Source organism: Lepisosteus oculatus, chromosome 7 (genome assembly GCF_040954835.1).
Source record: "Lepisosteus oculatus isolate fLepOcu1 chromosome 7, fLepOcu1.hap2, whole genome shotgun sequence".
NCBI classification, from domain to species: domain Eukaryota; kingdom Metazoa; phylum Chordata; class Actinopteri; order Semionotiformes; family Lepisosteidae; genus Lepisosteus; species Lepisosteus oculatus.
This window is the reverse complement of record NC_090702.1, coordinates 34,814,180-34,837,427: the sequence shown is the minus strand read 5'-3', so window position 1 is coordinate 34,837,427 and position 23,248 is coordinate 34,814,180. Positions and strand designations below refer to the sequence as shown.

General features: G+C 36.2%; 1 protein-coding gene across 1 annotated transcript in view; it reads left to right on the top strand.

Annotated features, from left to right (window-relative positions):
• Positions 1 to 1,157: 1,157 nt before the first annotated feature.
• The window catches only part of gnai1 (guanine nucleotide binding protein (G protein), alpha inhibiting activity polypeptide 1), a 35,810-nt gene continuing 13,719 nt past the window's right edge, over positions 1,158 to 23,248 (top strand). Inside the window, exon 1 of the mRNA XM_006633430.3 lies at positions 1,158 to 1,875. Within this exon, the coding sequence (XP_006633493.1) occupies positions 1,758 to 1,875 (118 nt within the window). The 5' untranslated portion in view covers positions 1,158 to 1,757. The remainder of the gene's footprint in view (positions 1,876 to 23,248) is intronic.

The following is a 23,248-nucleotide window of genomic DNA, read 5'->3' as shown; positions in this document are numbered from 1 at the left end:
AGTACGTGCTATATAGTACCTTAGAAGACAACCTAATCTGTAAGGCATTACTTAACTAAAATAAATACCTACCAATATTTATGTCAGATAGGCAGAACAATGCCAATGGCCCTCTCCATTGCTTCTGGTGACATTCGAGGCATTATGGAATGCACAGAAAAGTGTGGCCTTTTTCTTACAGTGACCTAAGCTTTGAATTAAGGCCTTTTTAAAGGTGACTTGATCAGGTATTGTTCCACCTGGACCTCATTGGGTAAAAGGGTACCTAATGAGCTTTTGTGTGATTGGCAAGTTGCAATACCTCACTGCACGAGCTGTATTGCTAGTCAGGGGGCTTAAAACAAACTGACAACTTTTTGTGAAAGTTCGTAAACTATAACTAGGATTCTCAATCCAGAAAATATTTTATTTTTTCTATCAGTATACTTCTAAATGTTGGCAAGTAAGGTGTATATGATATGAGATTAAAAAATAAAATTTAGATATAATTACCAGATAAGTATACTTTATGGTGAAACTAAATATGTAATTGTTTAAACATTTCATATAAATATTGAGATAATGCTGATGACAGTGACTGTGTTATGTGAGCTGCATATCTGTCACTTAAATTGTAAACAGTTGTGGTAATGCTAAATCTTAATAAGTAACGGGAAGACGATACAGAGATACAACGTCGCATCTAAAAATGGAGACGAAAGCCGTCTATGACGATCTGAAGAGGGTGCACCTTAATGTGACGTTTGTCAAACAAATGAGAATTATTTAACTGGCTTCTGGTTTCCTGAAATGGGATTCTGAACCAAGACAAAAAATAACGATTCCTTTGATATTACGACTACAAAAATGCAACGTGTAGTTGGGAAAGTATATATTCCCGTGTTGATTCGGAAAGTGAAGTGAGCTGTCGAATAGTCTTAACATTTGGGGGACTTTTATTTGCCCCAAACCACAAGTCAAAAACCAAAAATACACAAACTCAAATTTAACAACCTTAAGCGAATACAAACTGTCATCGGTAGTGACTTAACGACTCTTTGTAGGGTATCTTAAGACGCCATAAAACCAAACGTACCCTATACTTCCCAAAAGTTACAAAGCAGCACCGCGTCACATCACTGAGACGGACAGGGTGGAACCTGGTGGCATGAACACGGTACCTCCAGCTGGTTGCATGAAACTCAAAATGCAACAACAAAGGAAACGCTCAGACACTACGCGCTTCCTTGGCTTATTGTAATACCAAATGAAGCATGACATTCACCGAGGGCAGAGGAGCTAAAACATTACGCCGCTGAGACACAGCAGATGCGGCGCAAGAACCAGACCGAGGGGCTCCCTGAAATGGGCGCGTGCCTGCCTGCTAAGACGCGTGCGCGAGCCCCAGCGTTTGAACAGGAAGCAGCAGCAGGAGTCGGTCAGTCGAGTGACTGAGAGGAGGCAGTCGGCGCTGGCTTACGGTCCGGGGCTGTATTCTCCACCCTCAAGAGGGGAAAAAACACTGATACGAGTTCAGTTAGATTAACGACGGGGAGTTGTAGATCACGTCTACTTTTTTTGTTTTGTGAAAGTCGCTCGATTATTCGTGTCGAGTGAACCGTTTCTTTTTTTGGTTGCCTGGAGTAGGGCGTGTTTGTGTTTTTTGTTTCCCGTGGACCACCCCCTCTTCTCTCCTTTTCCCCCGATTCTTGCATGTTTGTGCTGGACAGATTTAATTTTCCAACTTTCGTACTGCTGCGAGACGTTTCGGTCTGAGGATGGGGTGCACCTTAAGCACTGAGGACAAGGCGGCGGCGGAGCGCAGTAAAATGATAGACCGGAATCTGCGGGATGACGGAGAGAAAGCGGCCAGGGAGGTCAAACTGCTCCTTCTCGGTAAGGAAAGGAGGGTGGCAAACTTTTCGAGCTAATCGTGTACAGTTTGCTTGTGTTGCTAAGCCAATCCCGAGTTTCAGCTGACGGATCAACGTAGCTGAATGAGAAATTTTAATGAATGTGTAGATATATGAATGGATACTTTTTTTTAATGTCTGGAATCTCATATCTTTTTTTTTATGAAATAGCCCTTTTCCCCCCACTAAGATGACTACATAAGCAATGTAGGAGCAACATGTATAATTATCCTGGGAAGGGTCATTTAACATGCAACATCTATCGGTTTTGATGGTTGTTTTCCAAATTGGCGAAACGACTTTTTTTTTTGTGTTCCTCCGTGCGGTAGTGGGGTTAGCTACTCGTGAGGCGTTGAGAAGAAACTCTGTGAATGCGACAAAAATGGCCACAAGAGGCTAATTCTTGCATTGATTTCTTTTGTGCTTCAGCCGTGCGGTTACCATTTTTGGGGAGGTCCAGGCGCCTTGTAGGAAGCTTGCGAGAGTGAAGGCAGGCCGAACTGTTTCAGAGGCCCACAAGCGCCTCTTGGCTTTATTTTTGCGAGAAAGGAGCTTTCAAAACCCACCTACCACCATTTCCTAGTGATGGGGCTTTGGTTGCGTGTGAAATTGCTTTCAGTAGGATTGAAACCTGTTGATTTGTGATATTGTTCCCCAGCTGATTCAAAATGGCACAAGTGAAACAGTTAAATTACCATTTAAATTGGGGAGATGTTTGATTTTTTTTTGTTTTACAGTAGTTTCCTGTCAGACGTCAGCTAAGCTTCCGTTATAGGCTCGGCGTTTGTATCTGTTCAGCTTTAAAATGTCTTTTGCAGTTGCGTCACACTGTTCTCTTAAAACTTTTTGGGTGGATGTGCGTATGCAGCACCTGATGTTGATTTTCACAGTCGCTGGCGAGGCACGAATTCAGCAGTTATTATATGGCTTAGAACAATCGTTGCCCACAAAATACATGTATTGTTTCCACTCACACGTCGTTAAATGGACTTGAGTAGTATGTTTATTGGTAAATTACTTGCATAGCCATTGCGTGCACACAGTACTGAGTGCATGCAGCGATCTAGCCTATATACCTACACGGCAGTTTCAAAGATGCTAGCTTGGAGATAAAATTAATTCTTTGAAGTGTAGCAGTGGAAGAAGTCAGTGGATATTTTAACAGGCTCTCGCAAGTGGCACCTTTCGGATTTATATAGATAGCGCGTTTGACTGTGTACATTTTCTTCACAGCCCAAGTAGAAACAAAGGAACTGTACCTGTGCTTCTTATTCTAGTTAACAGTAGACCTCTCTTTCCTGGCCTCTTGTCTGTTAAAATACAACTTTAGTTTGGGCAAATGAGTACGAATAAAAAAAAGTGTCCATTGGAGTTGTACCTCGGAGCAAACTACATAACATTAATTGACGCGTTGTATTGAGTATAAAATATATCAGAAAGATAATTTGTTCAAGTGCGCATCTATAATGTGAAGCAACAATTTGAAGCAAATCTAATACTCTTCACTTGCTTGTCTTTCTTTTAATATTCATTAATTGTTTTTGGTAAGAATGCAACAGGTGATTTGCTGGATTTTAGATTTTTTTCTTTCAGTATAATTCAGCAAAAGAGCTTGTTTTGAATGAGAATTCTTCTAGATGATTGCTAACAAATTAACTATTGATGTAGCCTTTTTCCTAAAGATCTTCTATATGTAATACAGGTATAGACCATTTTGAGCTTTTTTTTTGTAATTTTAAGAACACGTATCTTAGTTATGTGCCAGTCTTTAGTAGATTTTTGAGGAAAACATAATTTCTAATTATTAGACTACAAGAAAGTTGTGCAGAGAGAGATGGGCATCTCTTTTGGCTCAATGCTGAAGGCTTATTATTTTAATGAAAACTGACATATATTTTGAATTTGCAGTCACGTGTTGAATATTCTTAACCACCTGTTGGTAAAGACGTAAAATTCATAGTTTCCTTTCTCCTGTCACTTGATCTATTGTAGAAATCTGTTTGTGTCCTCTAGCCTTCTGGAAAGAGCCATATGTTAGAGCTCAGTGTAATGTTGCATGAGCTATTCACCTTGAAAGTCAGAAGGTGTGTGCCGTTGCTGCTCTGATGCATTTGCGTTTCCAGGTAACATAGATAGCTAGTTCAAATTACAGGCAACATTGGTAAAGACTCAGCTGCACTAAGCGAATGAAACAAAAGTAGACTGAGATCAGTCATTTGCATTAAAAATTAAGTGGGTGCTTTGCTGCTCTTAGCCTATCAGCATGTTGAAAATTATAAAGTCTGTGGTTAACTAGAATGAACAGGATTTAGAGATGCACTGTATCCTGACCTCATAAGTATCAGGGGATTTCTGTTTTTGTGGTTGAGGCATTGTCACAAATGCTACAGAAGATGTACCTTATTATGGTACTGTATTATTAATGTAGAGAGATGGATATTTGAACCTGTTTACGTAAAATGTAAAATCTTCATAAGGGTTCAGTTCTCTCACTTAGTATTCGGTATCGTGAGCCCACCATTAACACTTACAATGTAACAGTATGTCTTTCTGTGATGACATGTTGACAATTAGACTTTCCTGCACTGTCAAAGTGTCTGTAGGCCTTTCAGGATTAGGTGTCATGTAATTGGTTTGGACTCACTCTGTACAGCATTTGTTCAGATTATACAGCTTTGTTGTGAAGCTGTTATTTGTAGTTGATATTGGTTTTAAGGACTGCAGTATTTTAGATTTCAATGTTTTGAATTGGAGACATTGGACCACACTTGCAGCACCAGAAAAAATAATTGGTAAAAGAATTTTAGCTTGATACATCTCATGTTTAATATAAATTAATAGTTCCAAAAATTCTTAATGCGTATCCCTAATTACCAAGTGTTTATGTTTTGTACATCCTTAGGTAAGGTTGGATTTATGTAAATTGGGAAACACTTATAGCATACATGTGCACTTATAACTGTTATTACAGCACTGTGATATAATGTTACAGCTTTACTGAATATTGCAATATTATGATATGCCATACAATACATTAATAATAAACTTAATTCAAGTAAAAGGCATTGCAAAAATATTTATCTTAATTCCGAGTGTTGGCTTGCTTTTCACAATACTAGAATGCTTTTTATTTGTGACTGAAAGGGTTACACTGGAAAAGCAGTGGAAATTATTCCCGACTATGTACACATGAGAGAAGATATGCACACAAGGTAATGTGGGACAAGACCATAAACAACTTTAATGAAAAATCTAGGAGTACCTATGTTAAGATGTGGATGATTTGCTATTTCAATTTTGAAGGAGGGGTGATTTTTCATTTGGAAATCACAGAATGCATATGTAAAGCTCACATGGATTTAATTTATATTCTTAGGGCTTACGTCTTAAGTAGTTCAGGTGGGTAGCTGTGTCAGCATGCGTAGGCTGCAAAGGAACAAGTAATAGGTTTATTCCATGCTGAAAAAAAGAAGAAAGAGAACATGTTTCAGCTGTGGAGCCTTCTTCAGATGTGAGAGCTTACATCTTACGTCATACAATAAGGCTTACGTCTTAATCCTTGCACGTCTTGTCTCTTCGAAGCTGGATGTAAAAAAATCACTTGGTGTTATACTTGTGCATTTTGGGGTTATGCCTCTTACTATTTCATAATACAAGATTTAAGTATTACATGTAATTTAACCCTCCAATGCACCGGTTTCTTTATTTCAATATTGCGGTAGGTTTCTTTTTTATTATTCCTATTATTTTATTTATGTATTTTAAATTTTCATTTCTTCGTTTTTAAGTAATCTGACTATATTTTATGGTTTTATGTTATGTTGTGCCTGATGTCTTTGTTACTGTTTTTATTGTTTTATTGTTTAACTGTCATGAACACATGGGAAGCAAATTCTTAACTAAGTTGGTATGGCAATAAATATTGAATCTTAAAAAGAAATTCCCCTTTCTTGCTACAGATAAAACCTACTTGCACCATGCCTCAGCACTGTAAATGTAAGTCAAAGTGAAACCTTTGGACATCTAACATGAAATATTGAGTGTTCCTTTTTTATTATGCAAAATCAGTGTTTTTCTTTTACTTAAAGCTATTTGCACAATGTAAATTCATACTATGCATCATCCTAGAATCTGTACCACATTACACTTCAGAAGCTTTCAAGGTTTTGTATTTTTTGTACATAAAAGTAATTGTGCTGTTTCTGCTGCACATTTTGTTTTTATTTCTTCTTTGTGCTGTACAATATCAGCTGCAGTGAGTTATCATCTTGTTGCCAATTCTTAATCCTACTGTTTTCTTAATTCTTATTAAACCAGTCTAGGCTTTCTTTAGTCATTCTTTTCATGAAAGTTACTTTGTGTCTTCACATAGTGCTGTTTTGTAAGACCAGTAACTTCCTGACCAATGTGCTGACACTGATGTTTTAGTATGTAGGCTTATTTGTCAATTGCAGTTCATATTTTTGCTTCTGTTCTGCTTGAAATTGTGACGTAATGTGGTTTATTTTTCAAACTTGTTCTTGTAGAACATAATTACCTTAATATTAGGTAATTGGTATTTCTCATAACACTGTTGCGATGGTTTTCAAAGTATTTTTCCAGTGTGAGGTTCACCAATCAAATTTTCTATCGGGAAAATAACATTGATCTAATTTTACTACATAAAAGTGGGGAAAAAACCTTTAAAATTGTACTGTCCAAAAATATACGAGACACTTCTTGCATGACTCATTATAGACAAAATAAGAATTACGTCGTTAAATGAACTCTTTAGCAAAATAATTTTTTATTCACCAGATCTTTAGATATTCTAGAAAACTAGATATTAGATTATCATACTAGATTCTCGATAATCTTGTATTTTATAATGCTAAGAACTTAACATATTATACAGTAAACAGTACAAGCCCTTGTTCTTCATTAGCAGTAATACAAAACTTGAAATACAGCTGAAATATTTCACCACCATATGAACTGTGAATACAAGAGAATGGTTTTACTGTACTAGTGGAAGGTATACTCATTCAGCGTAACTGTATTGTTTTTTAGTGCAGCAATTGAGTCTTAAACTCTGTTCACAACTATCTTTTTGTTTTCACTGGATTTTTTTGTGGGTGGATAGTGTGTGGCAAAAATATTCAGAGATTTTATCGCTGTTCCAATACTGCAATGTCCTAACTGGCTTTCCTTAGTGTTCAGTATTGACTAGACCCTTGCTTTGCTTCTGTAACAGCTGTCATGTTAGCAAAATTACTTGATTTTGTCTCCTGTAGTTTTGATAAAAACATCCAGAAATATGATGTATGTAGAAATTGTTTGCATTGTAAAAAAATGATTCTATTGTTAATCTTCTGGGCTATCTTAAAAGTACTTTTTCATTCAGAACTCTAAAGAAAAAATGTTTAATTGTGTATTAAAATTTAAAAGAGCTTAATATTTACAAAGGGGAAGGAATGCAGAATATTTATGCTATGTGGCATTATTTAGCAAACATTGGCTGATGTAGTTTATATATTGAGAAGGCATCTGGTTTATATTGATGCAGTCACTCATCATTTTCACAGTATTTGTTAGTCTTTTTTGTCTATTATGGACTTTGTTAAATATGAGTCTTGCTAAGTTTCATTTAAAATATCCCCTCATTTTCCCCTTTGCAATTCCTGTTTATGACTTTATAATCTTTAATTTTAGGCAAATTGGTTTTTCTCAAGATTGATTATAGGGTCTTTTTTGTAATTGTCATTGGTTCATTTATCTCATAGTGCAGTGTCAAAATCATTTTTGTGCACATGAGTCTGATTTTCATGTATGTTTTATTTTTAATTGTTGTGAACTGATAAGAGGCTGCATAACCAAGTTCTAATTTAGGATTATGTGCCCTTATCCACGGCATTATTACTGTAGCTAAATTGTCAGATCCCAATTCCTTTTATCCCAAAATGGGTAAATGTTGCTTCAGTTTGTGCCATAAAAGAAACGCCTGCGTTATTATCTGCAAGTGCAGGATGGTTGTGACATTTCTGCTCATTTTCATATTTTTTCTGCTAATTCCCTGTAAATTAGTTTTGGGCAACTATGAAGTGTGATTTTTCCCAAGATCTGTACCCTTTCATTCAAAAGACATTTTGTTTTCTGATTCTATGTTCCCTGAAGTCTAAAAATATTACTGTGAACTTGGATCTGAACATTAAAGCACAAAAACATGGTTATTGCTATACGCTTATCAGTGCCTAAAGTTGCATGTATTAGTAGTGGGGAAACTAGCCCATAAGCAGCAAATTGCTATCAAATTACAAGTCCTCAGTTCAGGGTGGAGGAATGAGAAACAAAAATGAGGTGATGAGGTTGAGATGAAATCTTTTTGCAAAGTAAAAAAAAATCTTAAGGGTGATCATATTTTCACAAAGACTAAGGCTAATACTCAGTGATGCTAAGATTACCACGGTATATAGACTTTATTATATTATGTATAATGTGCTCATTACTTATGAGTTTTTCTGACTTCATAAAATTACAATGCAGTAACATCTACTTAACATACAACGGGTCACAATAATAGAGCTATAGAAATGTGCTTATAAGTTTGATTTAAAAATGGAATTAACTGGGGTAGGTTAGGGTTGGAACTGAAAATTGCAAACCCTTAGAGAAAAACCGTGTGCAGTTGTGAGATGCCTGACAGTGCAGAATTTTGATTAATCTCTTGAAATTAAGTCACCTTTTGGTGCACAGCAGCCGGTTAAGGAACACCCTTAATGACCTAGGTGATCAGATGCACAGGTTCAGATATACCTAAAGAAAAACAAACCATGCTTTGACAATTAGGTTCAAGGTGTTCAGTGAAGCTTATTAATATATCCTTCTTGCCAGCATTTGTGACTGCAGTTTGTATTGCCCCAGAGAGCAATTTAACAACATTTGCTTGCAGTCTCTGGGCTAAAGTTTGACAGAATGTTTGTCTTCAGGGAGTCCCAAATCACAGTGGTAATGTGGCTAATTAAAATTATGGTGTACACTAGTGACATCTATTTCATTACTAGTATTTACTGCTGACACAGGATGTTCGGTGTCTGATTGTAAAACTGTGAAAAAGTACAGGAGGGCCATGCTGTGATGGTGCAGTAGTATAACTGGGCAAACACATGTTTTAATGTAGATATGATATTGCATTCAGGTAGTGAAAACATAAATTATAAATAGTTGTGAATGCTGAGCTATAAGATGCTGCTTCTGAACCTTTTATATCGACGGTAATGTGGGAAGCAATTAAAAAAGCAAAACAAGTTTGGTCACCACTCTTTTGAATTAGCCAAAACTCCTAAAACTTGATTTGAGAAACTAATAATAAGTTGCAGTAAAATCCAAGCTAAGGTTGTTGAGCCAGCAGTTACTGAATGTAAGGGTTCATAGACTGTTTCATATTTACAGTCCGATCATTTTGTTAAATCTGGTTATATGTTTATTTTATTAAGATTTGTGAAAATCTAATGAACAATTTAAGATTAATATACTCATGTATATGGACCAATGTAGAGGATTCACAAACTTTCTCTGCAATATCACATTTATTCAGTGTGCCAAGTTCATATCTGGTGTATGCTCCTTGTTTAATTTTTTTGTAAGCTGGTGTTTTGACTTGCTTGTTGAAATGAACTTTAGTCTTACATGTGAACACTTAATTTGAAAGGAGATAAACATTTCAGGAAGGAATCAATGTCTTTATTGCTACAGTTTTTGTTTGCAGAAGGTTTGCACATATGATAGCAATCCAGGGTTTCACCAGAAATAAAAATAAACATCAAACCTGTAATGCTAGATAACACTCTACAGGTGCCCATAGGTACTTTAATATAACATGTGTGATTAGTGGAAATGAAATAATTTGATATTTTTTAAATGTGTACAATATGTTTTATATGAATATTGCATTTGTTTTCATCAATCAAATGCTACATAACTAGATCTCTGAGCTTTTTGTCTGGTCTCTGTTGCTGCATACTGCTATATTCACTACTCTGCATATTCATTTGACAATTGTATTAATTGTTATGTAATTGTTCTCCAATCGCTGTCATTTTAAAGCATTTGGGTAAAAGTCAGCTCTGCGTGTTGTACACCTCCAGTTTCCTCAGAAGGTATGTACTTAAATAACCTGTTTAGAAAAATGAGACTTCACAAAATTTGGAAAATATTTTACATGCTGCATGCTTAGTCTGAAATTATATGTTGGTGTTTTTCTTCTGTTAACTATGAGGTGCTTAGCAGGAAAAAGAACAAACATCTTATTTATATGTCAAAATGAAATGTTTGGCAATTACGTAACCTGGGGCACAATTAAAAATTAAAGATGTTTTTTTTTTTCAAATCAACTCACCGCCTGTTCTCAACAATACGGAAACAGTAGTACAGTCTGTACTGAATGAATCTTCATTCAGTTATTGTTCTTAGAAATGTTTACATTTTATGCTTTTTATCTTGTCACTTATTCTCGAACACAACTCGGAGTGCAAATCCTATATCCCGATTTAGAATTTTCAAATGTTCATCTACCGAGTCCTTTTAACATCTCCTCGGTGATGTAGTCTAAATATCACCAAATATGTATCGAAAGAAACTTCCTCTTAAGTTGGAGATGATGCAATCTTTCCTAGTTGAGACATTCAGGAGCTCCCTAGTAGTGTTCTGTATCTTAAGCAACTTAAACAGTTGTCATTTCTACAAATTTTTCTGAAAGCGCTTGCCTTTATAAATTTGTCTTTTTTTTATTCTGTGCTATTTTTTCTGCTGGACCAGTTTGGGTGCAGTATTTGTTGTCATGCCTAACAAAAGGGAAATTTTGGAAGACGGAAATTAGGTACTGTGTACCTGTATACACAGATGTTTCTGAAGCTCCCTAGTGAAAATGCTAAATTATTTCTCCATCCTGTTTACTAATATAGCAAGTATGAATTCTAATAGAAAATATATGCTAGGTCCTTAAGAAAGTAAAGAAAACAAGAAATGAAATTAGTAGGAAAAGGAAGGCGACACTGACCGAAACTTTGGCAAAGAATGGCATTACTTCTGCTCGGTGGTATAAACAATACAGAACCTGAAAGAGGGAAGAACAGCATCTTGCAACATGTTCTTAGCTAATGCTTTTTAGCTTAATGCAGAGGTTTTTTGGCAAGACTTCCAGCATGATTGCTTTTTTTTGTTCAACTATACATAGTGGCACTGTAGCCTACATATCGAGCTGTGGTTTTTTAAGGCAAGTATATTTGCAGTGCTGTCAGATATCTGGACGTTTTCTGGTGATGGTATTTTTGTGACTCAAGACTTCCATATTCTTTGAGCACCTGGAGGAGTGGCATTTGAAGTACTCAAATTGACAGAAACAATGGGCCATAGCAGAGCTGCATAATGTGTGGGCCTACTAATCCACTTACTCCACTGCAGTAGTTGGGTGGAATTGGCACTTTATTAATCCTATTGGATTTGGGAAGGAAACTGGCAGAACAGCCCAGCTGTGGGGTTCCAAAGGCTCTTTGTAAGCACAGCAAATTTACTTTTCAAGAAAGATTTGTTTACAAGCAACTTTTTGCATGACAGTGTCATTTGCTCCCCTGCTTTACAAAAGTCTCAATTTAGTGTTGGGTATTTACTACTTCAATACAATATATATTCAAATACCTTTGTTCTTAAAAAGTTATCATTGTAAAAGAGTTTTTAAATATTGTTTATAACTAAGTGCATTGCTTCACGTACCTAAAATGCTTGAACAAATGAGGGTTTTGAGTATCTGCTTTAGTTGGAAGATGGCTGTATAAAAATGGGAAATAATATGTACTATACATTGGTGCAAAAGACTTAATTTAAAATGCAGCTTAAATTTAAAAATGTTCTATGGGTTTTACTATATTTTTGTCTCTGAAAAAGAACATTATATGGATCAGAATCTGTAAATGTAAAGTGACACATGCAGTGTCAGTATCACATGACCTGCATCCCTATTAAGATCTAGATTGTACCATGCATCAGTGTGCAAATTTTTCATTTGCCATTGAATTATTACTTAGGTGACGATTTTTACTTTTCAACAAAAGTTTTGAAACTAATAGCAAGTTAATAAATTAATAAAAACAAAATGCAGTTTGTGTTGTGCGAGTACATTTGCCTTAGTTTCAATGTGATATAGTTCTTTTCAGGTTATTTGGTATTAAAAGACGCAATGAGTTGTCTTGCAAGCAATATAGATGGTTGCCATAGCTACATGATGTATAGTATCAGAACAGGAAGATGGGCTTGCACAACAGGCATCAGGACTCAATATAGATGTGACACTTCAACTGAGTCACTGTTCAACATCAGTTTAAGCAAAGCAGTAACCTAACCATGGAATGGACATAGATAAGTTCACTCTGACTTCTATATGCACTATATTTACTATAGTAATTTAAATCTGTTTTTAGTCATATTCAAACCTGAGTTTTATTTTAGCACTGTTTTTCCTAGAATTGCTCCCAGCATTAGATGAAGAAAAATGAACTTGAGTATACAGCAAAAATGTACCTGAAAATTTCATCAGGAAATTTGTGAGGGTCAAGTGATATTGTGAAGTATATTTATGTGTTGAAAGCAGTGTTATTGAGAAGGATTCAGAAGCAGGCAATGTCAGAAATGATTGTAGCAAGAGTAATCCTAAACAGTTGTAAGTGTCTTAATGCTAAAGTTAGGGCAGAACACCTCACAGAACAAGTTGCTCAACCAGCATGCAGTTTAAAATTCTATTTAGATATTATTAATTCTGTACATTCAGACTTTTAAAGGTCTGTTCTAATGCACATCATTTAGCACACCTGGGAATAGGACATTGTTTTTTTTTGTAGGTATTAAGCAAGTGCAGAGCAGAAATGTGCCCAAACACAATATTAATAAACCTAATGCCACACCAATTGAATTCTTTAGCCCAGTTATTGCAGATCTCCTTTCACAAAAACTGGACAGATAGTAGATTAGGTGTCTCTGCCATGCTTCCAAGGCAGTTATTTAAAGGACAAGTTTTTGCTGTGTTCGATTTGACACATTTGTTGGTTTGTCTTGTTTGTATGATGTATGAATCTAAAAACTTTATTCTAAAAACCCTTTTCTACAAAATCAGCTCAATTTGATCAATCAACAGTGTCTAAGGTAACGTCCGCATACAAATCGAAGTGGAATACGCTAGCAAACAGCAACAGCACTCCAGGATTGATATCAATACATTAATTTGAGGTTCAAGACAAAGCAAGAGAGAGACTGTAGATCAATGTAATCCATCAGATTGCCATTGTCAACATTGGGTGCGAGCAGCCTGTTTAATCAGAAACAGTCTGCCAAGAACTCCAAAGAGCGGTGTACTGTATTTGGGTCACAGTGCACAAATTGCGCATTGCAACTTACAATACATGTTTGCACATCCAGAGGTATACAAAGCACAGGAACTGGAGAAATGAGATATGGTACGGTGAATCATCCTTCACCATATTCCTTACCAAGGATGAGTGCATGTGTGGTGCCAACATAAAGAGCTCTACAGCCCTGAGTGCTTGGTTACAACAGTGAGGGACTGTGGTGGCTCTGTAATGTTGTGAGGCTCAGTTTTCCTGGCATGGTTTAGGTGCCTTCATTCCCCGTAGAAAGTAAGGTCAGCTCTACTGGTCAGTGATACTGAGTGATCTTTTTTAAGCCCGAGGGGAAACAGTCAGTTAATAAAGCACGGGAGAACAAAAGACGGTAGTTGAGAGGAGGCGGGAGCAGGAGAGAAGTATCGACGCTCAGGGAGAACTGGAAGAGAGATGTGAAGTCAAAACCTGTGAATGAATAAAGAGGGTTTGAAGGAAATGAGTGTCATTAAGAGAAGGGGGAAGGTGAGATCCTAGTTTCAGGAGAATTTTAGTTTTGGATGTGTTTCTGCAATAGGAGTTCTGAAACCCCACTGTGTGGAGGTGGGAGGTGAATTGGCCCAAATGGTAGGCGTGTCACACACCTGAAGAAGGCTCCACGGCCGAAACGTTGTTTTCTTTCTTCTCTTTTCAGCATGGAATAAACGTATTACTTTGGGTATATATTTACAAGTTTGACATATTTAAGAGCTTTGAAAAGCCACCTTTAAAGGTGCTATATAAAATAGTTTATTATTATAATAAGAAGTGATGGAGCATGTTCTGTTGCAGGGAAAAGTGCCTGGTGTGCATGATTGCTGTGAATGGTTAAGGGAGCTGTGAACAAGAAGGTTATGCAGATTAGGTGGTCAGCGATATAAGATGATGGGGCAGTCAAAAAAGTGCTCCCCAATGGAGGGGTCATCCTGTAGAACGGGGAAGTTGTCATTAATGGTCCTGTGAATAGAAAGGGTGTTAGGGTGGTGGGGAGCACTAGTGGAATGCGGTTGTGAGTCTGGGAGTTCCTAATTATGTTGTTGATCCTTTGGTTATTTTTGGCTCTAGCAAGGACTCTGTCAATAACATAACGTCAATTAATTTATTTTGTTTACTGGGATATAATAATCTTTCTCAGAAGTTGGGACTGCAGTTCCCCTTTAATTTTATCTTGGTCATTTTTAAATGTTTATTATTAACTGATATGGAATAATAAAGTAATAAAATTAACTAGTAATCCAAATAAAATACTCTTTACCCTCACAGCTATAGCAGTACCAGTGAAAGCTAACCAAAGAACCACTGATATAAATAGGTTACAATAAAGTAGCACATGGACTACAACCATGTTGCAAAGTTATGAATGAAGGAAACAATGATTCCCCAGAATGTAGGAGTGTCATTTAAAAATGTTGTAAATAGGTGGCCACATTATTTCATATTATCATTGCTCCATGTGCATTGATAAAATTTGCATTATCTGGACCTAATACGTAATAGAAACCACCTGGTTAATGTTTAGCGTATACCACTTTTCATCTATGGTGTATTTTTATCGCACAACAATTCAAGGTTTTGTAACATTGCAAATACCTGGTGACTTAGTGGACATTGTATCCTTGACTAACAGCCATTTGTTTTTAGCTTCAAAAACAAATCTTATTTTGACTGTGAGGTATTTCTGTGTGTTGTTTTAGTTTGTAGTTTGAATGATTTTGTTTTTGTAAGCTATATTAAGACAGTGTTGCGAGTTACTGTTGTCATGTGTTAGTTTTCCTTGTGTTTAAAATGGCATTGACACCAGATGATTGCCTTCACAGTCTTGAGTAGAGGTTGGGGAATCTCTCATTTTAAAATAACTGCTTTCCTTGTCTGTAATCCGAAAATGAAAACTTCCTCAAATCACATCATTGAATCAGAGTGACAGAGAAAAACGAGAGGGGTGATTGAACAAGCTCGTATTCGGAAAATAATTTACAAGTTATCGCAAGCGTCACAGCTGTTATTGATTTAAAAGATGAACAAACTTTAAATTGCTAAGCACATATTTTAGTTCAGTGAATTAAAATAAGCAAATTAACATTAACCAGTAGATTAAAAGATCTGTGTTACTATTAGTTTTCATAAACCACAAAAAATCTCAAGACTATGGGTGATCCAGACCATTCTGTCTGTGCATTTAAGTTGTAGAATTTCTGCTTGCATCCAAGCAATGTGTCAATATTTTTAAGTTTTATTTAACTTGTTGCTGCTGCTGTTTTTGGTGATTTCTTTAATGTCTTTGTATTGGAGCGTACATGCAAATAAGCGCTTCATTGCACTTGTGGATGTGACAAATAAACTGAGCTGAATAATTTTTAGACTTGGCAACATATGGCCTGGCACATGATGCAGAAAATGATATAGTACATATACCTTGTCAACTACATTCAAGAACCTATTAAAATTATTTTTCTATTTACAAATGACATGTAGTACTGCTAATAGTCTGAATCCCCTTGACCTGCAAATTATTTCCCCATGTATTTCCCCAGTCCTAATGCTTTTTCTTAAAACATCATAGCCACTCCATACTTGTGTTTAACTTTCTCTGCTGGTGTTCTTATTGTACCAGTCAGTGATTTCCTGCTGCTGTTCCTATATGTATCAAGAAAATCATTTAAAAAGCCAAATTCATTGTCTTGAGTGCAAAAAGTTAACATCTTGGTTCGTCTTTGAGTATCCACACAATGCAATGGGTAGCATTTTCAAAACATGAATGAGTGGTGTCATCCAAGTTTCTCCCTTTCTCATTTTGTCCACGACACCTGTTTTTATTTTCCGCCAGCTGTGGAGCTTTGTACTATTTATCTACAGCTTTTGCATGAAACTGTACCCTGAGGGAAATGGGAGCCATAACCTTACCCAGGTCATAGTCGATTGTGTGGCTCACGTCCTATTGAGGTATCTCAACAGAGAGGCACGTCTCTTCAGTGCAGGCATTGCATTTCAGTTTAGCTATTCATGAGCATCCAGAAATACTTCAAGTCTAAAATTGTGGGGATGATGTCAGTGAGTTCTGTAATCTTGTTTTGATATTTGTGTAGTAGTGCATTTATTAACAAAACTCACAATATGTAATTCATTGGACCAGTTTTTGTAAACAGAATATATCTATAGCTTTCGATTCATTGAAAGGTCTGTTCATGGTGCCATCATTTGCCTCATGCAGGGAGTGATGTGCTTTGAGGGTGTGATCAGCAAGAGATTTCAGGATTGCAACCCATTCTTAGGCCATAATCTATTTTTTGGATTCCACAGGACATACGTGACCCGTTACTAGTCTTGTTAAATTTATAACTCAATAGAATAAGTGCAATAGAAGCCTGTTGGATTGGAACATGTTCTGCTTTCTGGGTTCTTAAAGTAAGAAATGGAGGTGGCATATACCTGAACTCCAACTGTAGAAATAATTACTATAAACTGGTAAATTGATTTATGTCTAATAAGAACCATTTTCTTGAAAACAGCTTTGAATACAGAAAATGCGAAGGTGTGAAAGGAACATATGACTGTTTTTAACAGTGTTACTTTTTGTATAAAAAACTGAGATGGATTGTAAACATTTTGGATGGTTCTTGCTCGCAGCTATGGATGTCTTTTTTTAGAGAAGACCCAGAGTATTTAATGTTTTTAAACATGCTGCTCAGGAGTTAAGGAAAGTTCTCAAGATGCAGGATTGTTTACGATGAAAACATGTCTTTGTGATCTTAAAACTTGTATTTGCTTACTTGCTGAAAGTATAAAAGTCACTGTCAATATACCTTGAACACTGAAGATTTTCTTGTTAATTTTAGGCTTATCCCCTTAGCCATCTATCCTATTTAAGGTTAGCAGTTCTCACTCAAGTCTCACTCCTGTATTTGTGTCAAGTGTGTTTGCTTACTGAGACCGCTGTCTTGTACCTGACCTTGTGACAAGCACTCAAGACTCCTTGCTTGAGAGAAATTGTTCTTCTGTTTGAATCTCAGGAAGCTTCTGTGTAAATTGTCTAATGATTTTTAAAATGTTTTTTTTTTTAATATTTCTCTCCCCTAACCTAATCCAGGGTCAACAGAAATAATTTTAGGTTTTATATGTGACTTGATATTAAGGAACCTCTGTCATTATAAATTGCACATATTTTCAAAACAGTGTATACAGCATAAAATGTGTTCTACAGATGCACTATACCCCAGTTAGGTTTGTTGGTCATGCTGAATCTACACATAATATGATATTTCTAAACCATGCGAATGTAGGGTTCACTACTCAGGCTATCCGTGTAGAGCATCTGTGTGATACTTCTTTCAGCCCACACACCAAATGTTTGGACTATATCTGTCCTCACTTGAGGCTAAGCTATGAATGCAAAGCCATTTAGATAAAAGTCTTTCAGCCACGTGTTCTTTCTTTTCATATTCCCTTTTGTAGTGAGATGTTTTTTGAATACGCAATGCTCCTTGTAAGTGATGTAAATAAAGGATGAAGGACTAATGGAAAACATACTCCCAAAGTGTAATCTGGAATTTTGATCTCTGAAAATAACAGGGTTTTCTAGAGCTTTGGGCAAAAGTTAAACCATGTTCTTATTTGTGTCCTTAAAATATTTTGGGAAGAAAACACTTTGTGATATAACAGTGCTATATTTGTGGACATCCCCATGTCCTTGAAAGTTAAAATGATAGTTGTTTTTAGAGATGTGCTTAAATATTTGTTTTGGGTTTTCAGTACTACAATATAGCTTCTTTATTGGAAAATATAGATGTCTTTAAAACCACTCTTTCCCGGTAAGGGTATTCCCGTGCAATGCAGAGCTACACCCTGAGCACACAAATATATGGATAGTTTAGAGATTCCTATCAATGTCCTTTTTTCCAAAACTGAATAAACTGGAGTGTCTCATGAGCTCAAACGGCAACACTCTGTGGAACTTGAGGGTGTGCTGAATGTGTTACTTTTTGGGCATGCCCAAGTTTATCTAAAATATGTCAAAGATTGATTCACATGTAACCTACTTTAATTCCACTGCAGATTAAATGACACTTACTCTTCCACATTGCATGATGTTGCTAGGAACTAGCTATTAGAATTTAATTGCAAAATGTATTTTATTAAGTAAAAGTTATTGGGCTTGTAGAACATAATGTTATTTTTTTCTAATTCCTCTATGGCATCTCATGTTCAGAGGACTAATTACTGAAACAAGGCTTGATCATTTACAAACCTAAATGGAAGATGTAAAATTAATATCCTTGCTAGGTTTCATTCTTCTGCACGGTAAAGTATATAGTTTGAGAAGCAAATCCTAAAGAAAATGTTGTATGAAGACATTACTTAGTTTGAGAGCTATTGAGTTTGGCAGTTTAGGGCTATTCAGCAACTCACTGAGCTCTGAGTTGGGAAGTGAATTATTTCCTGTTGCGACTTGCTTGGTTCACTCCTTGACTCCTCTTGCTGAGAAATGAATAGATTTAAAATCAAATGAACTGATCATTTGGGAAATCGTGAAACTATATGATTCACTAAAATGATTTGTTAAAAACAAGGAATCATTTGGGAACTTCAGCTCTATTTGCCAACGTGCATGTGTGTTGCAAGATAACTGGGGAGCTGGGCACATGCACACCCTAGAACAGGTCCGCCGCCTTTCAGAAGCGGCATGCCAAGAGTTATCTCATGCATGTTTTATGGATTTGCATGCTGTATATATTTGTTTAATTGTCAATAATAGCCCTACTTATAGTTTGATTTATAAATGTAATATTAAAATATAATATCTAAAATTTAGTGAATTAATGTGCACGTCTTACTGCAATTCTTCTCTTTGCTTTCCCTTGCAGAATTGTCCTAGCTCAAGCAGTGTTTAAAACTGCCTGTGCATCAAGGCAGACTGAGCAAGAAGGTGTTTTTTTCACCACTGTAGTCATCGGATTATTAAGATGATAATTCAGGATTTTGCACAAAGATTTTCGTAATGAATTACACAATCAGAATTTACCGTGGAGTGGCCAATGTAATCTATAATGATGTTTATGAATCCCTCCTCTTTTCCAACAATACTAGGGGCATAGTCAGTCGTCACAGATAATATTTTTTTGATTTAATTTCCGCTTTCCTCGAAAGGATTAATAAAAGTCTTTGCTCTGTCTTCGCCCGTAAATTGTCATGCATGGGTTTCAAGCAGCCCAGCTCTTCTCAGGGTCCAAATGTGTCACAGTATCTTGCAAGAATTACTAATCTTGGTACATTGTTTATATCCATACACTCGAAACACAGTGTTCATGTTGAACAAATCCATATTCATCTCTTCAAAGGACTGAGGTGAGCAAACATCTAACATCTTTCTTTGCAACTGCCAATTCATCCTAAATACTTGACTTTACACCTAAGTGTGAAAAATGTTATCAGCGGTACAGCAGGCTAGGCCACAATGCATGAAATGAAGCAAGGGATTTTTTTTTTAGCCAAAGAACATTCATTGAGTTGCATGTTGTAGAGGATTACAGAACATTCAGTTTCTTTTAACTTAATTTCTTTTGTGGCTTATTAGAGTTTTATTGCATGTGCAGTTAAAAATCCCTATACTTGCAGTTAATGACATGCTTGCTGTAACTGCAGGTTGTCAAGCCCCTTCTTAGTGGGAAATCAGGACAATGAACCTAGATAACATGTTGTGGAAATCAGAGGAGCTGGAGAAAACCAATGCAAATTTGCACATTCAGCACCTTTAATCCTTTCACACAGAAGTGGATTGCTGCAGCTCCAGGTTGCACCCATTGTTCTTTGACACTAAATGAAAGATGCGTGAAGGGGGTGAATGATATGGTAATATTTTTTTATTGTAATAAATTCTCTACAGTTATACATTAAAGATTTTTAAAGACGCATACGTTTAAAAGTGGGTTCCTGAGTGATTGTTGGTAAAGGTGCCTGCTGAAAGCACAGGTCGAGCTCTGTGACCCACAGTCTGCGAGTTTGAGCCTGGATCTTATCACTAGCTGTCTGCGACTGGTATTCCTTAAGCTGCAGAGCCCAACTGGCCTTGTTGCTGAGTTACATGTGGGATTAATCAACAGGGATCTCCTTGTTCCAAGCAAAACGGTGCCCCCTGTGACTTCCTTGGCAGCTGCAGGTTTTTGGTGATGTCGGCAAGGGGTTTGTCCTGCCTCCGATCAGTACTGAACCTCCTCTGCGTTGCTGTGAAGCTTGTAGTTTGTTAAACGCTGAATGGCTCGATTGGTAGAGATGGTAAAGAGCCTGCAAGAGTCTTCACATCCTTACTGTTCTTCTGTGGATACAGGGGCCATGCTGTGAGCCTAGACTCACGAGATACAATTATACATTACAGATTATAGACTATAGATTCCAGACTGCTATAATAAGTCTTTCAAAGAAAAATAACATTTTCAGTGCTACTGATCTGTCACAAACATTACTGATAGTATTGTTCATCACACAAATTATTCGAACACTTCATTGTTCAGTGTCCTGTGTGCGTATTTTGTTAATCAGATATGGCATCTACCTAGATCATATTTCCTGAACAATACAAGTTTCCCACTTTTCATGAAACCTGCACGGTTGTAGAAGAGTTTTGAGTATATACCATATCGATGACCAGAATAACCATAAATTTGTAAAAAATAAGAACGAAAAAATATCGTAAATTGCATAACAAGTTAAATACAAAAATATTTCATATCTGTTCAATGTGAATTATTAGGCAACGATCATCTTACATGTGCTACAGGTCAAGGTCAAGGGTGAAATATCAGAAATATGCCACAGTACCATATTAATCCATGGCACAAAAGCTCATTGTCGTATTGTAATTGAAAATTATTGTACCAGGATATAAAAACAAAAATTATGGTTTGTTTTTTGAAACGTGAGCAAAGAAAAACATTGATATGGTATGTTATCTGAGAAATTCCGTTCTTGAGAAAATATCAGATATTATATTTTCGTGTTCGGGGATTGTCAGTGTTTTAAGAGAATTATTGACATGTAATGTACTATAATTGATGAGTGACTGAGATAGGGACATCTCATGATATTCTTATAGAGGGGGTGATTCTATTGGTGGTAGTGGAAGGGAGTCCCCATTACCTGTAAATCGCTTTGAGTGGAGTGTCCAGAAAAGCGCTATATAAGTGTAAGCAATTATTATTTGTAAATGTGTGTGTAAATGTTTTCAAACAAATATTCAGAAGAAGTAAGTATTTGATACCTTGTTTATGAAGTAGTGTGGTTTTATTCTTAGACCTGTGGAGTTCATATAGGCTTGATATGACTGCATTTCAGTAGTGCTTTGCCGTCTGCTGATTGGCTAGTTTGCAGTTAACTTTACTAAATCTCTGTTTTACTGGTCACTGGCAAAACCTGCAGTGGGCTGTGGAAAAAGTCTTGGTTTGCTTGGACATCTTGGCTGTACGGAGAAAGGAGGTTTTGGAGCCAGCAGAAACAGGTTCTCCAATTTTTAAAAGCTTTATATCCACCACTATGTTTAATAAGCGTTTAAATAACTGGGGAATGTACATCATCCAACCAAAAGCTGCTATGGAGTTTCTGGACTTTGTTTGAAAGACATGAGTCATTATGGTCAAGCCTATGCTGACTCACTGCACCTTAAACCCCCCCTGCTTTGATGGTAAAAAAAAATGATTGGCCTGTGTTTTGCAAATCTTACTAAAGGTCTTAGGCAGTTGCGTAACCATTCATGGACTGTTTTAACAACTGGTAAGTGTTATTAGGGGAGCTCTTGATCTCAAGAATTTGGCTAGAAATTGGGAATTGTTCTAGGTTGCTATCTTCTGTATCTTTTGTACTTTTAAAATGCATTATGACCCCAGTATTTCAAATGAAGGCTAACCAACATTGCTTCAACATCAGCACCAACTATTCAATACTTATTATTGTATACATATTTTCCTACCTGACTTTAATTCTTTTAACTTACTTAATTTGTCAAGTATATGTCCAGTTCCAAGTACCTTTGCATTTTGCACTGTTGAAAAATAACTGACATTGCCACTCCTTTAATATCACCTGTAAATTTTAAAGGTTTACTAAGTGTAGCAAAGCCTAGTAACTGATATCACTTTAAAAGACCAATGTATCTCCATACCACAGACTGGAATTGGATTTTAGATCCTTTTAGTATGTTATTGTTTTATTTTGCACAAGAAACTTCTTAATTCGTGGGATTGTATTACCCTGTGTTCCTAAAGCTTTCAGACTATGTATATATGCCTCTTTCATCAAAAGCTTTTTTGATAGAATTTGTTAGTTCTTAGGATCTTTTCTGTTCTCCTTTGCTGTTTTAGGTGGACTGTTTTTGTATTTTGCAAGTGGTTGACACATTTGTAAAACCACTTTTTGTGATTGGGATAAGAAATCAACCCTTTTTGTGATCTATTCAGTGTTGAATATGTGCATATTCCTGTGTATTAGATGTGCACCTACCTAGTTTACATTTCCTGAAAGTAACATATTAGCCTCTGATTGCATAATATATATGAAATATGCATGACTTATGGTTGGATTGCATGTTTATGGTACAGTTTTGAGTATATACCAAACATGTGGCAGAAACAACACTGTAATTTCTCAGAAACTTAACATTGCATAAAAGTAAAATAGAAAAATATTTCATATCTGTGCTGGTTGATTATTTAAAAGGGAATCTGCTTACATTTGTATTGTTATAGATAAAGGATGTTGACAGGAATCAAATTATGGTACAGTAGCAAATAAGTCTGTTGCAGAAATACAATGACATCATTTTGTTGTATAGTGGTTGCTTAACACCTTGCAAAAAACATGATAGCAAAGGGAAATCTTAATGTTGCACGTTTAGTGAGAAATTGGTGTCATTATAACCCCAAGCTTCTCTCCCTGTTTGTGTGCCTGGCTGTCTCATGGAAAGCAAGCTGG